Source organism: Eschrichtius robustus, chromosome 10 (assembly GCF_028021215.1).
Source record: "Eschrichtius robustus isolate mEscRob2 chromosome 10, mEscRob2.pri, whole genome shotgun sequence".
Taxonomy (NCBI): Eukaryota; Metazoa; Chordata; class Mammalia; order Artiodactyla; family Eschrichtiidae; genus Eschrichtius; species Eschrichtius robustus.
Window position 1 is genome coordinate 106,032,190 of NC_090833.1, and position 16,861 is coordinate 106,049,050.

Sequence of the window (16,861 nt, forward strand, 5' to 3'; positions counted from 1 at the left end):
TGGCACCGAAAGAAGAGCTGGGGGGAGGGGTCGGGGCCAAGGTAGCAAAGTCCGGGGTCCGATGCGGCGCGGGGCCACGTGGAGCGGGCGCTGAATCACTGCTGGGCTGTCTTCACCCCCCCCCCCCACCCATCCCCACGGCCCGGTACCCGCAGTCCCCGCCTCCTCGGCCGCCGCCTCCACTGGGCGGGGCCCTGGCCCAGGACCAGCCGCCGCGGCTATAAAGGGGCTGCGGCGAGGGCAGCAGAACGCTGTGCCAGCCACACGCCCCGAAGCCTCCAAGATGAGCTACACGCTGGACTCGCTGGGCAACCCGTCCGCCTACCGGCGGGTAACCGACACCCGCTCGAGCTTCAGCCGCGTCAGCGGCTCCCCGTCCAGCGGCTTCCGCTCGCAGTCATGGTCCCGCGGCTCGCCCAGCACCGTGTCCTCCTCCTACAAGCGCAGCGCTCTCGCCCCGCGCCTCGCCTACAGCTCGGCCATGCTCAGCTCCGCCGAGAGCAGCCTCGACTTCAGCCAGTCCTCGTCCCTGCTTAACGGCGGCTCTGGGCCGGGCGGCGACTACAAGCTGTCCCGCTCCAATGAGAAGGAGCAGCTGCAGGGGCTGAACGACCGCTTCGCGGGCTACATAGAGAAAGTGCACTACCTAGAGCAGCAGAACAAGGAGATCGAAGTGGAGATCCAGGCGCTACGGCAGAAGCAGGCCTCGCACGCCCAGCTGGGCGACGCGTACGACCAGGAGATCCGCGAGCTGCGCGCCACGCTGCAGCTGGTGAACCACGAGAAGGCTCAGGTGCAGCTGGACTCGGACCACCTGGAAGAGGACATCCACAGGCTCAAGGAGCGCTTCGAGGAGGAGGCACGGCTGCGCGACGACACCGAGGCGGCCATCCGCGCGCTGCGCAAAGACATCGAAGAGTCGTCGCTGGTCAAGGTGGAGCTGGACAAGAAAGTGCAGTCGCTGCAGGATGAGGTGGCCTTCCTGCGGAGCAATCACGAGGAGGAGGTGGCCGACCTGCTGGCCCAGATCCAGGCGTCCCACGTCACCGTGGAGCGCAAAGACTACCTGAAGACAGACATCTCGTCGGCGCTGAAGGAGATCCGCTCCCAGCTCGAATGCCACTCGGACCAGAACATGCACCAGGCCGAAGAATGGTTTAAGTGCCGCTACGCCAAGCTCACCGAGGCAGCCGAGCAGAACAAGGAGGCCATCCGTTCCGCCAAGGAAGAGATCGCCGAGTACCGGCGCCAACTGCAGTCCAAGAGCATCGAGCTCGAGTCGGTGCGCGGCACCAAGGAATCCCTGGAGCGGCAGCTCAGCGACATCGAGGAGCGGCACAACCACGACCTGAGCAGCTACCAGGTAGGAACAGCGGCTGCGCGGCCAGCCTGCGCCAGCGCCAGCGCCGCGCGCCCCCGACACTCAGGCCCGCGCCCCGCCGCTCTCTCAGCCGCGCTCCCTAGCGGCCGCTGGCCAGTGCGCGCGCGCGCGACGCAGACCCAAGTTGGAGGCTCAAAGCGTCCTCGTCCCTCCCCATCCCCTCCACACGCCTCCCCCACGCACCATCCCCCGCTCGAAGACCCCTGATCGTTTTCAAAACGTGCTTCTTTTCCTTAGGAGTTCCAGTTTTGCACGCTTGCGCATTTAAAGTAGGAGGTATACATTCGGGTAGTTGGTAAAGCAGCAACTTTAGGATAGCTGTGCAGAAACTCATGTATTCTCAACTTTTCCAGCCGTGATCGGAAGAACTCCCAAAATTGGCTTCAGCCCAAAGGGCTCAGATGGGAAGGGCCAGGTCAGCCGTGGGGTTTCCCCATGCATGTGTGTTTCCTGCTGAGACCTCTTCTAGATCCGCTGGTCCCAGTGCGTGGTGTGCCCAGGAAATGTCTACTCGTCTTATTGATTCTGTTTGTTCGTTTGTGAATTCCTTAGATTTTTACTTTAAGGGGGGAGGGTGTCTGGGAGCGGTACCCGAGGTTTGCAAAGCTGGAGGGAGTCGAGGGAGAGGAGGAAGAAGGAGGAGGTGTGGTTCGCGAAAGAAGTAGCTGTTTGGAAGGATAAGTCTGTGGCTGTGTCTCTTTCAGGACACCATCCAGCAGTTGGAAAACGAGCTTCGGGGCACAAAGTGGGAAATGGCGCGTCATTTGAGAGAATACCAGGATCTCCTCAACGTCAAGATGGCTCTAGATATCGAGATCGCTGCATACAGGTACCGTGCTCGCGGCGGACGTGGCCGAAATAGTAGCCGCACTGTAGAGGCCGTTTAGGCAGGAACCTTCACCACTTAAGTTAAAGCAAGCAGGTTGCAGGAGTCTTAAATCAGTGCCTGGTTTTCTTTCTTAATTAAAAAGTAATTAAAGAATTGCAACTTTTTATGCAGCTTTAAAAGAGTAAACAGTAGTTAAAATGTTTGAATAAAGTGTTTAGAGGAAGAGCGCCGATTAATTTCAGTGCTTATGCTTAAACTTTTTTATTTTAGCGAAACAATTGTTTTCAAATATTTGAAACAAAAACAGAATTTTAGTTTTTAATATTTCATCTAGTGCTTTTAGCTTTTCAACTGTGTAATGTCAAGGACAAACACCAGGACGTTCCATTTCTCGCTCAGTTACAGCTTACTATTGCCATCATCTGGCTGAGAATAAATATGATTGATTGATAGAATATATTTTTTTATTTAGATTTATGTTTATAGATCTAGATATACAACCAGAGAAAGAGAAGAGATTATAAATATATTAACTGATGTCACCTTGCTGTTGACTAAGTTCATAGGTGAAAATCCTTGACTAATAGTTTTTTTGGGGGGAGGAGGGGTCGTTTTTCTTTTTGTTTTTTTACCAGTAAGATCATTCATATTACAAGAATAAATTGCACTCAGCTCAGAGCCATCTGTCCTTTCAGGAAAGCTGAATAGTTATATAAAATAGACACTTTATGATTAAAATCTCAGACCAGTTTATAACTTGATACATACATATTAGCACCTAGCTATGATACATATAGCTTGAATTCTAATATACTCTAAATAGTTTTGTAAAATTTTTGAATGTTTGCTAAAAGACATTTAGTATACATCTTGAAAGTCCAAATGCTCAAGAACGTCACTTAAGGCCTTTTTGGCCTCTAGGGAGCTTTTCAGCGTATTCATGTTGCACCAAATGGATTGCGGCAGAGCTGAGATTTGGTAGCTGGGTGTAGTGAGTGGACTGTTGGGCGTGGTTAGTTACTGCATCAGGTGACTGGCTGATTGTCCCTGAGAATCTGTTTCTGTCATTGAATATGACACAATATACTAATGAAATGATAGCAAGTGTTACTTCAAGTGATTCTATTTATTCAAAGATATCTACCACGTTACACATACTGTAATGAAGTTCAGAAGGCCCAGTGAGATTTTAATTACGTCTTGCCTTCTTTGATTCTCTCCTTAGGAAACTCCTGGAGGGTGAAGAGACCAGATTTAGCACATTTGCAGGAAGCATCACTGGGCCGCTCTATACACACCGACAGCCCTCCATCACAATATCCAGTAAGTTTCAGAAAACCAAGGTAGAGGCTCCCAAGCTAAAGGTCCAACACAAATTTGTCGAGGAGATCATAGAGGAAACCAAGGTGGAAGATGAGAAATCAGAAATGGAAGAAGCCCTGACGGCCATTGCAGAGGAATTGACAGTTTCCATGAAAGAAGAGGGCAAGGAAGAAGAGGCTGAAGAAAAGAAAGAGAAAAAAGAAGCCGAAGAAGAAGTTGTAGCTGCCAAAAAGTCTCCAGTGAAAGCTATTGCACCTGAACTTAAAGGAGAGGAGGAAGAGGGCAGAGAGGAAGAGGAGGAAGAGGAGGGCGCTAAATCAGACCAAGCTGAGGAAGGAGGCTCTGAGAAGGAAGTTTCTAGTGAAAAAGAGGAAGGTGAGCAGGAAGAGGAAGGAGAAACAGAGCCTGAAGGTGAAGGAGAGGAAGCCGCCGAAGCTAAGGAGGAAAAGAAAATGGAGGAAAAGGGTGAAGAAGTGGTTCCCAAGGAGGAGCTGGTGGCAGAAGCCAAGGTGGAGAAGCCGGAGCAAGCCAAGTCCCCAGTGCCAAAGTCACCCGTGGAAGAGGTGAAGCCCAAAGCAGAAGCTGGAGCCGAGAAAGGAGAACAGAAAGAGGAGGAAGGGAAAGTGGAGGAAGAAAAGAAGGAAGAAGCAAAGGAAGCTCCCAAGGAAGAGAAGGGAGAGAAAAAGGAGGAGAAGCCAAAGGATGTGCCAGAGAAGAAAAAGGCTGAATCCCCAGTGAAGGAGGAAGTCGTGGAGGAGGCGGTCGCCAAATCAGTAAAGGTGAGCTTGGAGAAGGAGGCCAAAGAGGAGGAAAAGCCACAGCAGCAGGAGAAGGAGAAAGAGAAGGAGAAGGAGAAAGAGAAGGAGAAGGAGAAAGAGAAGGAGAAGGAGAAAGCGGAAGAGGTGGGGAAGAAGGAGGAGGGAGGTTTGAAGGATTCCAGGAAGGAAGACATAGCCATCAATGGGGAGGTGGAAGGGAAAGAGGAGCATGTGCAGGAAGCTAAGGAGAAGGGCAGTGGGGGAGAAGAGAAGAAAGGGGTTGTCACCAACGGGCTAGACTTGAGCCCAGCAGATGAAAAGAAGGGTGGTGATAGAGGTGAGGAGAAAGTGGTGGTCACCAAAATAGTAGACAAAACCACCAGTGAGGGGGGAGATGGTGCTACCAAGTATATCACCAAGTCTGTAACCGTCACTCAAAAGGTCGAAGAGCATGAAGAGACCTTTGAGGAGAAATTAGTGTCTACCAAAAAGGTAGAGAAGGTCACTTCACACGCCGTAGTAAAGGAAGTCACCCAGAGTGACTAATAGATGAGTCCATCGCAAAAGGTTAAGCCATATGACAATTTCAAAATGCATGTGATTGACAGCTTCAAAACAGAACGGGTTCTCCCATGGGGGCTCCAGGCATTGTATTTTACTTTGTGCAATATGAGGGACCTGCATGCAAGCCCAGGGTGCTCCCTCCCCAGTGTTTGGGCGATTCGAATGCATGATACTGTATGTACCTGGGGAAGTGGCCAATTTCCTAAGCTGTTGGAAGGGGGGCGCTTGGGGGGATGTCTTGAGGTATATTATGCAAAGAACCAACTGAGCCAAAAATAATAAATGAAACACAGAACTCTCTTAGCCTTAAGAAAGCTATATTATGAATAATTATGTTTACCTCACTGGTGCATTTAAAAAGGACTTTTGTTCATGGGAGAACCTCGTTGACATGCAGTTTGCAACTTTTCGTTGATTGATGTTAAACGTCACAGCAGTAGTTGCTCAATAAAGGTCATATTGGAAACATAGTAAGTTGCTTGGTGTCATGTCATTTCGAAGTGAATTCTCCACCACTTGACCCTTTCTTTCCCCAGAGCAGATTATTTGGGGGATTATAAGCAACTTGCATTTCTTATCACTATTTCCCTGAGAGCGGTTACTGGGAAAACATAATTGACAAAAACATTTTCAGGTGTCAAAATCTTTACTTAGCCCAACCTTCATCCCCAAATTTTTAAATTATATTTTTGAAATAAAAATAAAAGCATCTGATAAAAAGGTAACATTGGGGGAGGATGGAAGTCTTCAACCTCCAGGTGTTTAGATCCCAAACCGGAACTCAGAGAACCTCAAGGTGAAAGGGTCCTTAACTTGCTCCTCTGGGGTTGGGACACAAAGGACCTCGTGGCATTTATATCAATGTGTACAAAAGAAGCAGGACTGGAATCTCTAACATTCTTAACAAGAAACCTCCAGCCTCAGATGCATGGTTCTGGTATACACACACACATACACACACACACACACACACACACACACACACGCACACAGGCTTATCTGCAGCACTGAGTCTTGATTTGGTCGATGGAGGTTTATACTTTCAGTGTTTTACTAATTGGGGGAAATAATGTTAAAAATAAACAAAATATTCCACTTAGAAAAAGAAAAACAGGATTCTGTGATATAAGCAGTAAGTGTTTTTAGATTTTTTTTTAAAGGCCTGGAAAAAATTTTTTTAATTTTTTTAAATTTTTAAATTTTTTTTAAATTTAAAATTAAAAAAAAATTTTAAAGGACTGATCTTGACCAAGGAAATAATACAATGCCCTTTTCAAAATATATCTGTTCTAAATCTTCAAAACCACTAATAGTATATTTGTTCCAAGTCTGTATTTCTTTTATCAATAAGGATCATCCCAATAATCCTGGATTCTCTTTTTAATGGCTTTTCAAGATATTCCAATTTTAATCCCTAAATATGTCCAGGAAGCTTGGTGCTAATGTCAATAATTGTAATGATGTTTCCCTAACATTAGCCCTTTGCCAATCCTCACAATTTTTGCTAGATCTACGTATCATTTGTACAAACTCTTGGTTACATTTTTTTCTTTAAAACAACCATGTTTTATGTTAATACAATGATTTTTCTAAAGCAGTAATATCCGTAACATCCAAAGTGAAACAAAATTTTTAAATATAATCAGCAAAAACTTACTCTAGTTATGTAGGATTTAAAAATCTGAAAAGAGCATATTGCAAAGATACAGCATAAATTCTAGGATGGAGGGATCAGCCAAAGAGGCACTGGTGGGAAAGACAGTCCCAGGAACAAAGAAAACAGAAATCCTCATGCAGTCACAGGGCTGATTGAATTTGAAACTTTGTTATCACTTCATTGAAAGTTCAGAAAAAGAGCATACATTTGCCTCACCCCTTAGCCCTCAGAGGAAGAAGCACTTTGATTGACAGTCCCACCAAGACTGATACCACTGATACAGCAGCATTTCCCCAAAGAAAAGTCTGGGAGCTATTGCCTGGAGTAGGAATAGAGGCTGCATCTATAGGATAGGCTACTTGAATTTTAAAATACCTACTAAATATATAGCCATTACTATAAAAATACTCACCTGTCTATACCTAAAACTCATGATCAGTGCTGGCTCCTGAGTGTAGAAACCCCTTTTTGTAGCATATAGTGTCTAAAAATGACAGGATCAATCAGCAACCACCCCGACCCCCAAAGGCGAGCACTAGAGACTTATCCCTTCAGCTCCTAACTTTATTTTCAATCATCTCATTTTCTTTCCTGAGAAGGAAAGAATTGAATAATATTTCTAAATATTCCAAAAGACAGACCATTGTTCTGCCCTCTGTAAAAATAATAGAACAACATGCCTTTGATAAGCCAAGCAGACATTTCTAAATATCAAATTGCTTGATTGGTTCATAAACTTAAGAAATATTTACTGTGAACTATGGCTTGGGTATACAAGGATCTTCCCTTCCAGAATTCACTAATTCTATTGTCAATGCCAATTATTGCACTACTATTTAAAGAGAGAGCAATTTGAAGTTCATGTTTCCAAATATGTTGACAGGGAGAGACTAGGCACAAACCTCCAAGTGTTTAGGAAATTAGAATACCTTTTCTCTGCCTACAGTCAGCCCCAGGCTGCAGTGACGTTAAGCCATTGAAAAATAGTATTTCTACTTTTCCAGTAAATTGTCTTAAAGATACTATTTTGTTTTAAATCTTGTAAGAAGTACTAAAGCTAATTAGTTCTCACTCTTCAAACATAAGGAAACTGAGGCACAGACTTTTTTTTTAACTTTCTCTAGGTCACACAGCTAGTAGATAAAACCCACATAGTCCAGCTCCAGAGCACATATTCTTAGCCCCCTGCACTACATTTCCCCTCAAATCCATCCATCACTGGCCACCTCAATTTATAAGGAGGTTCTGCTGCATTCACTTTTTTTCTTTCCAGATTGAAAGAAAATAGATCTATGCCATGCATCTTTCATTTAATATGCTTACAAATCTCCTCACATTAAAAAAAAAAAAATGATGCAATGGCAGTTTGCATCATGAGAAGAATAAAACATCCAGATACAACATAAGTGGTGGTTCCTTCTACCACGACAGCTTGCAGTGTACAAAAATGTGGCAACCACTTTCCCGTGGTAACTTTAATATTCAATGGAAAAGGAAAGTGTTATTTCTAGCACCGCCTTCTATTGCCAGTCAGTGCAGAGACAGTATTCAAACATTGGGATATTCATTTCCACAACAAATAGGTTGGTCGTTCCAGTTTGGAGCAAGTTATTTTTTCTTCGTGGTTTATGTAATTTGCCCAAAGGAAAAGAGGAGCTATTTTTAAGTGAATTATTTTACCGAGTCTACAACACATTCATCTACTTCCAGGGCTCCTCTGCCCTTAGAAGTGTAAAGCGTTGGCAAAAGCACTGAATCTGAGTTCAAATCCCAGGTCTATAGACAGTAAAATTGTGTTGTGGGTTCATTATATGTAGCTTCTGCTACAGACTGAAGTTTGTATCCCTTAACTTTGTATGTTGAATCTTAATGCCCAATGTGATGTTATTTGGATGTGGGGCCTTTATGAGATGATTAGATCATGAGAGTGGGGCCCTCATGAATGGGATTAGTGCCCTTGTAAAAGAGACCCCAGAGAGCTCCCTTGCCCCTTCCACCGCATGGGAACATCGAGAAGACAGCCATCTATGAACCAGGATGTGGGCTTTCACCAGACACAGAATCATGGTACATTGATCTTGGACTTCCCAGCCTCCAGAGCTGTGAGAAATAAATTTCTGTTGTTTGTAAGCCACCCAGTCTATGACATTTTGTTACAGCAGCCCAAACTGACTAAGACAGCCTCCACTTCCTTATCTGTAAAATACAGGTGCTAACATATTCTTCAAAAGGCTGCTAAGGTCATTAAATGAGATAACATCTGTGGAAAGTGCCTAGCACTGTAACACGTATGTAGTAGCTGATCAAAATCATTTGATAAATGAATTGAAAAAGGTACAGAATTTACTTAATTTGAAGATATTAATTAGAACATTAGTTTCCTTATACATTATTTCAATACAGAATGCATTGCAATGAGTTTACAAAAATAAGTATACAATATAAATAGATATGTATACATATCTATAATATGTGTATACATTGTACAATACTCTGTAATATATTCATTGTTCATATAGAGAATTTGGGTGGAAAATAATTGCATTTTGCACTGCAATAAGCTATTGAAATTACTTAGACACCCACTAATACACCGACATAATCATGGAGCTTAAATTTTTCTTAATGCAAATTATTTAAAACAATATTGAGAATAGGAGAGAGAAGAAGTTTTGCACTAGGCCTAGGAAGACAACTTGCTTTTTTTTTTGGCTGCACATCATGTGGGATCTTAGTTCCCCAACTAGGGATCGAACCCACACCCCCTGCACTGGAGTTGTGGAGACCTAACCACTGGACCGCCAGGGAAGTCCTTAGGAAGACAACTTTAAATCCCCAAATCCATATTGATTGTGCTCAACACCATCATGCAAGGCTCTCAGAGTTGTCTTCAATTTCTTATCTAAGGTAGTTTGAACACCATCACATCATACCTTCAATAAGTTATTGAGGACTTCCCTGGTGGCACAGTGGTTAAGAATCCGCCTGCCAATGCAGGGGACACGGGTTTGAGCCCAGGTCCGGGAAGATCCCACATGATGAGGAGCAACTAAGCCTGTGCACCACAACTACCGAGCCTGCACTCTAGAGCCTGCGAGCCACAACTACTGAGCCCTCGTGCCACAACTACTGAAGCCCGCGCACTTAGAGCCCGTGCTCTGCAACAAGAGAAGCCACCACAGTGAGAAGCCTGCGCACCACAATGAAGAGTAGCCCCCGCTCGCCTCAACTGGAGAAAGCCCGTGTGCAGCAATGGAGACCCAACACAGCCAAAAATAAATAAATAAATCTATTTTTTTTTGAAAAAGTTACTGAGTCATTTCTGTAGGTCTAGTTAGCTTTCTTGTCTTAGAAGAAAGCATAGTTTTCAAAAATTAACAGGTGACTTGATCAAAAGCCTTTTTGGGGGGGCTTAAGGGTAGAGTAATTGTTCTAATGACCTAAATAGGAAGTTAGACAACTTACATAGGTCTCCAAGCCTATAGCCTGGTTTGGGGGTGTGTTTTGGGGAGATTGGGAGCGGGGGCAGGCGGGTGGAGTGGACGAGAGCACAGAATCAGGGTCCAAGAACTTGAGTGACAATATTATCTCCAGAAGGCAGACACAGGAGATTCCTGATTCTAAATTAAGATCATAGGATCACAAGTCAAAGGCCAAATGCAAATATCCTAGGTGCTATCTTTTGGCATTCTCACATTCATAAGAGCACGCCATGACAGCTAAAAGAAATGAAATAGCCTCTTAGTCTAGTTGTTTCTCATTTCGTAATGGAATTTTGGTGAGAAGAGTGAAATACCAGTTCACATTAGGGCTTCTGAATATTCTTTTTTTTTTTGGCCACGCAACTTGTGGGATCTTAGTTCCCCTGACCAGGACTGAACCCAGGCCACAGCAGTGAAAGCTCCAGAGTCTTCACCACTGGACCACCAGGGAACTCCCTGAATATTCTTAATTTTAATTATTTATAATCACGGCCAGAAAACCACAGATGGGTTGGAAACAGAGTAGTATAGCAGGAAGAGGTTTCTTTGCCCTTAGACTTGGGAAGCTTGGACCTCAGTGTAAGTCACAATACCCCATACACCTCCCATTTTAACATGGAAAACTCGAGAATGGTTTGAATCCTAAGACAATGCTTTTAAATATTTCTCAATTTAGACATCCAAAATTTACCTGTAACCAGAAAGAATATTTCAGCTAAATGAAACTTTGCACTTGAAATATCATGTGCTAATAATTAGAAGAATAAAAACTTACAAGTTAGTAAGTTACATCCACGTAAATATGTGAATATTCAAAAGAAAAAGAGGCAGCTGTCCTCCCTTATCTCCAGATTTCATTCTGATCAAGGCTGCCTAGTTGTTTCTGGACTGGCTTTCTGAATGGCCTAAATAAAATTACAAATGTAAGATGGTATAACAATGTCTGGCAAATATGAGGTGCCTAGTGAATGATTAGTTCTCCTTGCCATTATTATTATTATTAAATAATAATTATAAATAAATATCTTAAAATGTATTAATTTAAATGCAGTGTATATCAAATTATCATGTCTATAAGAGATACACACAAAATTCAATCTATAGCAAAACTTCAAGAGGTAGAAGAGTTAGATACACTTAAACTTTACTTAATATTTGTTACTTAGAATCATAGAATCTTGAAGGTTGCATTAGCTTCTGTTATTGAACTCCCCTTTTTCATGCCTGAAAAGTAGTTGCCTATCCTAGAACTGAACATCTACAGTGACAGGAAAGTTACTTTGTTTTGATGCATCTATCAGGAAACTTTGACTGTTGGCAAAGCCTTCCTTTCACTGTTCCAATATCTGACCCCCTACAATTATACCCACTGGTGCAAATTCTGAGAAGTTTTAGGAATCACTATTCCCTTTTCCCCAGAACAGACATTTAGAGAGGTGAAGGCCCGTGTCCGAATCCAAATAGTTCATCACAGTAATAACAATTGTGGACCTTATTACATATCAGGCCCTTTGCCTATAATAAATCATTGAATCCTTATAACAAACATATATGCAGGGATTATTTTTATTGCCATTTCTTGCAGAAGTTTGGGCATAAAGATTAGAACTCAGGCCTTTCCCTTATCAGACCCACATTGTTTCCACTTCATACTTTTATAGAAAAGATAGCAAATACTATATATTCTGTATTTACTTATCCCTGGAATGAGCCGTCTACCTATGAGGACTCGCCGGCCCTAAGCAGTCCCTGTTATCAATTGTTTAGCTTATGGGGCAATTAACTAACCTCTGGGAGTGTTACCTGAAAACTCACTGGTAATTGGTAGGGACATCACATTCCTGATCACTTCCCTTGGGTTATAATCTGGGTTCCATTAGTCTGTGCCTGATTATGTAACTTTATTTTGTGGAATCATCTTCACTAAATAAAATATGTTAATATTTTATTGATGCGTGAGGCACTTCATCTCTCTAGTTTTCCATTTCTCAGACTTTTAAGGAGGCAATGAACAAACAAAATGAATGTTTCTTCTATGAGTTAGTCACCTACAGCATAGAACTGGTTCTGCAGGGTACAGCAACGTGTATCTGCCTATCATCTTTGACCAACAATGTGTTCCTCAGTGATAGCAACAAGGAAAATATTTCGATTGGATTAAAGTGATTAAATACCAAGTGAAATTATTTCTATGCATCAGCAGTTAGCTTTGTACATTTTTAATAAAGCATGCCTTGAACATAACATGTTAGGAATTTGGACAAATTTGGACATATCACTTCCACATCCCACCCACTATAATCTGTTACTATCATAGCTTGAGATGAAATTTCCTTTGCTGGGCATTATTGCCCAGCTTAATAATCACCATGCCCCTGTGAAAGCAGTTAATCATGTCCACCCACTGAGTTCGTTCCCTTGGCCTGTTAGAATGAGCGTTATAACTAGAAGCAAATCATGTGTCCATGACATTTGGAGAGCTGATGCCCATCTTTATTCTTTATCAGCCACCCATGAAATAGCCACCAGTGTTTCTAAAGTTATCACTTTCTCATTAGCAATTAGCAAGCTGCTTTGGCTCATATTCTTAGTGAGAGATTTGCTTACAGTTCTCAGGGAGAAACGTGGCTCTTAATATTCTCATTAAGAGGTGCAACATACAAGGCCCATGGAGGAAAAGTGAAAGAGCTTCCAAAGTGTCTATCTTCTCCTCCAATTTAGTTTTTAAAAAAAGTAAACTCTTAATAGGAAAAGGAGGAAGACTTGTCAAAAAGGAGAATAGTTGATAACATTAAAAACTTGTACCTTGCCCACATTAACGTTCAAAATACCACGTGTTATCAGAAAAGGAAAAAGACACATAATTCACTGCCAAGGTAACACGCCATTCCGTTCCGGACTTGGCATGCCGTTGCGCGGTACGTTTCACGAGTTAGAGAGGAATACATCCCACTGGCACAGTATCCCTGCCCCTTTTGCTGCCACTTTAAAGCAGGACCACTAACTGGAGGGCTCCTCCTCCAAACACGCCCCCCCCCAACCTCCACTTGTAATTATAAAGGCAGTGTCTGAAAAGTCACATTTAGACTCCAAAAACTTGAAGCTTTTTCCCATTTCCATTGATTTTGGAGACACTGGCTCACAGAACCTTGGCTTCATGTTATTTATTTGGCTTTTCCCCCAGATCTCTGCAGACAACCAAAACAATATATGAAGTACAACACAACTTTTGAGAACACAGTTTTTGGTGTCTGTTCAGACCTTAGCTGGAATCTCAGTTCTGAACTTCTAAATGAGTGAGTCAGGGGCCAGTCAGGAGAACAAAAGCACAAAAATATATGAAGGGTTTCAAACAGAATGGAATTTAATGCAGGAAATGGCACCACAAAGTTAAAGAAAAGTTGAGGAGCCAAAATGTGATATATTAGTCAGCTTGTTTATTAGATGTAACAAAATAGCATAGACTGGTGGCTTCTAAAACAGAAATTTATTTTCTCATGCTCCACTTTTTCACTAGTACCTCCTATTGGCCAATTCTACCTGGAGTCTAGTCATCAAGGGAGCCTGGGACAGGTACTTTCCTGCCCTACAGAATAGAGGGGACATATATGGAGCTGAGAACAAACTGACACAGGAATGGCATACTCACTGTGTGACCTTTGGCAACTCACTCTTCTGAATATCAGTTTTCTCATCTGTAAAATGGGGCCAATAATAAGACAGTTATTTTGAGGACTGAGGAATATAATTCGTGCTTAGTATTTAGGACAATATAAATTCTCTATGATAAGAGCTCAATAAATGCTGCTTATCATTAGTCAGGGGACGTTTATTTTAGCTCTTGTGTTAACAATGACTCTGACCAATCAGGAAGCTATGGTCAATAGAACAGGATCAATAAACCAGAAAGATCCAAAAGTTGGTTTGAACCAAGCCATTTGTAAAGCAAAACTTCTAGGAAGGTGAAAACATCTGCAAATTGTCCGTCCCAGCTTCCCTTCTTCCCTTCTTTTCTCCTTCTTATACACATCCATTTGATGCCCCTGTCTTCCTCTTCCCTTCTTGTCCAAAGGCTGCACAATTGTGAACATGTGTGCCTGTGTGTGACTGTCAAGATCATTCATTGCTGGATCAATGGATCATTCATCTATTCAGATTTTTCCCCACTTCCAGTCTCAGACGAAGAGAATGCATAGGCTCTCTATGTAGATAATCTTCTTTATGAAATGGCTCACCTAACTCAGGAATGAGGGATTAGCAGATGTCCTTTGGTGATGAAGGACAAATAATGGACATTAGGAGCTACTCAGCGTATGCCCTGTCAGCAGGCACTGCTTGTCAAGGGGAAGGTCATGTCATTCTGCCAAGGTCACATCCCTCCCTACAAGGAAGAGACAGTGCAGCAAAGATGGCAAATGTAACGGACCTCAAGTAGTTTGTGTCTCGCTCTCTGGACAATTCTCAGACCAAAAGAGGCCCAAGGCAGAATGCCACCAGCCAAGCAGAGGCTCCCAGGGTAGGCACAGGCTATTCCCCACATGAATCAAGGTGAGGGCATCTGATCAGCTTTGGAACTAGAACAATGGTAGGAACTGGATGCAAATGCAGTAAGTAATCAGGACACAGCAGGATCGTCAGGCACAGAAGGTCCCTTGTTAACAGATTAAAAATTCAGTTTTTACCTACTTGAAAGTGGTGCTCAAGCACGAATCCTTTCAGGACTTCCATTCCAGGAAAACCAGAATCTTGTTGAAACCAGTAGTGTTTTCTGACTCCAGGCCTTCCTTTTTCACATGAGCACATGTAGTGTGGTCACCCAAGAGGCAAATGAGGCCTGAGTATTTCTGCCCCCAGAAAACACAGAAGGTCAGAAGGTATTCTGGGGAAGAGCCACACCAAAGATAGCTGTTCACGTGCATCCCTACAGCAAGGTCAATAATTAAATCACCTAAAATGCGTACATTTCTCTACAGTTTAGAAAGCAGTTTCAGATACATCACCCTGCTTAAGCCTCACAGTATGTAGAACAGATGTCGTGGTTTCTCTGCAATTTGCAGAAAACAGAAGCTCAGAGAAGTGATTTATCTCCATGAGAGAAAAAGCCATGCAGCATATTTTTTAATGAAAAGATATTTTAATTTTTAAATTCTAAGTGTAACGAATAGTCCTTGTAGAATAGTCACCTGTATTCCTGCCATCTTAGATAACTGTTTTATTTCAATGTATTTCCAACTCTTTCTATGCACAAATTTGATATGGCTGTGATCATTCTGAAAATACCATTCAGCAACCCACATTTTCAGTAACAATATGTTATAAATGTTTTCCCATTTTAAGTTCATCATCATGACAAGGTATTGCATGGACCCCTGGCATTCATCATATCCCCCCACCCTTCTGCAAACACCTCCCCCCATCTATGGCCACTGTAACCCATTTATTCCAGTTAATTCAATAGTCTCAAAACCATAACACTACAGCCCCAAAATATTCAGATTACGAAAATAAACATGTTCGGTTGACAATAATAATTGACAATAATAATAATAATAATCTTTATAATAATAATAAATAATAATAATAATTGACAATAATAATAATAATAATCTTTATTATGATACTTATTGTTACACTTGACCCTTTCTTGAAGACCAAGCCACCAGTGTATAATCAACAGATGTTTACTGAGCATCCAGTTTATGCAGGAGACGTAATCAGCTCTAGGAGTGAATGAGTTGATATTCGATTCATCCCACTTAACTATGAGTCAGTGTAAAGCAATCTGGGGTGAGGTTGTTTTCCGTTTACAAATTGGCATTAGGCAAAATAAATACAAGCAGCAAAGGTCGCAATGTAGGCAAGATGGGTTTGACGAAAAAAATTCGAAATAGAGAGCAATCCGAGAGACCAAAGGAGGGTCAGGAGAGGCAGGAATCATCCCACAACTAAAGAAGGAGTCCTGAAGGGAAGAAACTGACACTGTAGTTTGGTGGGAAAAGCATGACCCAACTAGAGTCAAGGAATACATTCATCGCTTGGGTGGCCTTGGGCAGGTCCCTTCACAGCTTCTCAGAATCCCAAGGCTGGAAGAGACGTTATCATCAGCATAGATTACATTTGCTATGCATTTATTAAGTGTCCGGAACCAGGCCAAATGCTCTACATAGATTATTTTGTTTAGTTTCATCGTCATAACCACCTTATGAGAAAGAAAGTATAAAATCCCTCCTAAGAGATAAGGGATTGAGGTTAGGGGAAGTTAAATAAATCATCCAATGTCACAGACCCAGTAAATATCAGGGAAAAGACTCAAACCAGTCCTCTCTGACACACGCTCTCCACTCTACACTCTATGATTTCCATGAAGGACATCTAATTTGGTCAAACTCCTGTGATCGTCATTCCAGTTTATATCAAACTGCCAATATGGGAAATCCTCCAGGGATGGGGTCTACTGGCTACCAAGGCAGCCCATTCCATCTTTGAATACCTCTGAACTCATTAACTCATTCATTCATTCAACAAGTATTTGTAAGCACAAATATTTCACGGGACAGGCATAGCTCCAGGCCCAGGCAATATTTGAGCGAACAAACTAAGTCCCTGCCTTCATGGAGTCTGTATCCCTGTAGGAGAAATAAGGGAAAAAACAAAAAGAAAATATAAAGGGTTTAGAGGGTGATAATTGCTTTGGAAAAAAATTAAGAAGAGTAAGGAGGTTAGGGAGTGCTGAGTGGGGAGAAAGAGGCTGTTATTTCATGCAGCGAAGTTAAGTCTAATAAATGCATGAGGTATTTATGAGGTAATATGCACCTATCTATGAGAGACATGCCAATATATATGAGAGAATCCATTCCCGGCAGAAGA

The 16,861-nt window shown here is 42.6% G+C and overlaps 1 protein-coding gene across 2 annotated transcripts; it reads left to right on the forward strand.

The window, feature by feature from the left end:
* Window positions 1-283: 283 nt before the first annotated feature.
* NEFM (neurofilament medium chain) lies at window positions 284-4,837 on the forward strand. Of its 2 annotated transcripts, none has more exons than XM_068553001.1 (3): window positions 284-1,363; window positions 2,086-2,210; window positions 3,436-4,837. In XM_068553001.1, exons 1-3 carry the CDS (start codon window positions 284-286, stop codon window positions 4,835-4,837), a joined length of 2,607 nt encoding a protein of 868 aa, XP_068409102.1. The 2 variants fall into 2 exon arrangements, with proteins under 2 accessions (XP_068409102.1, XP_068409103.1); XM_068553002.1 differs by lacking the exon at window positions 284-1,363 and adding an exon at window positions 1,908-1,912.
* The last annotated feature ends 12,024 nt before the right edge of the window (window positions 4,838-16,861 follow it).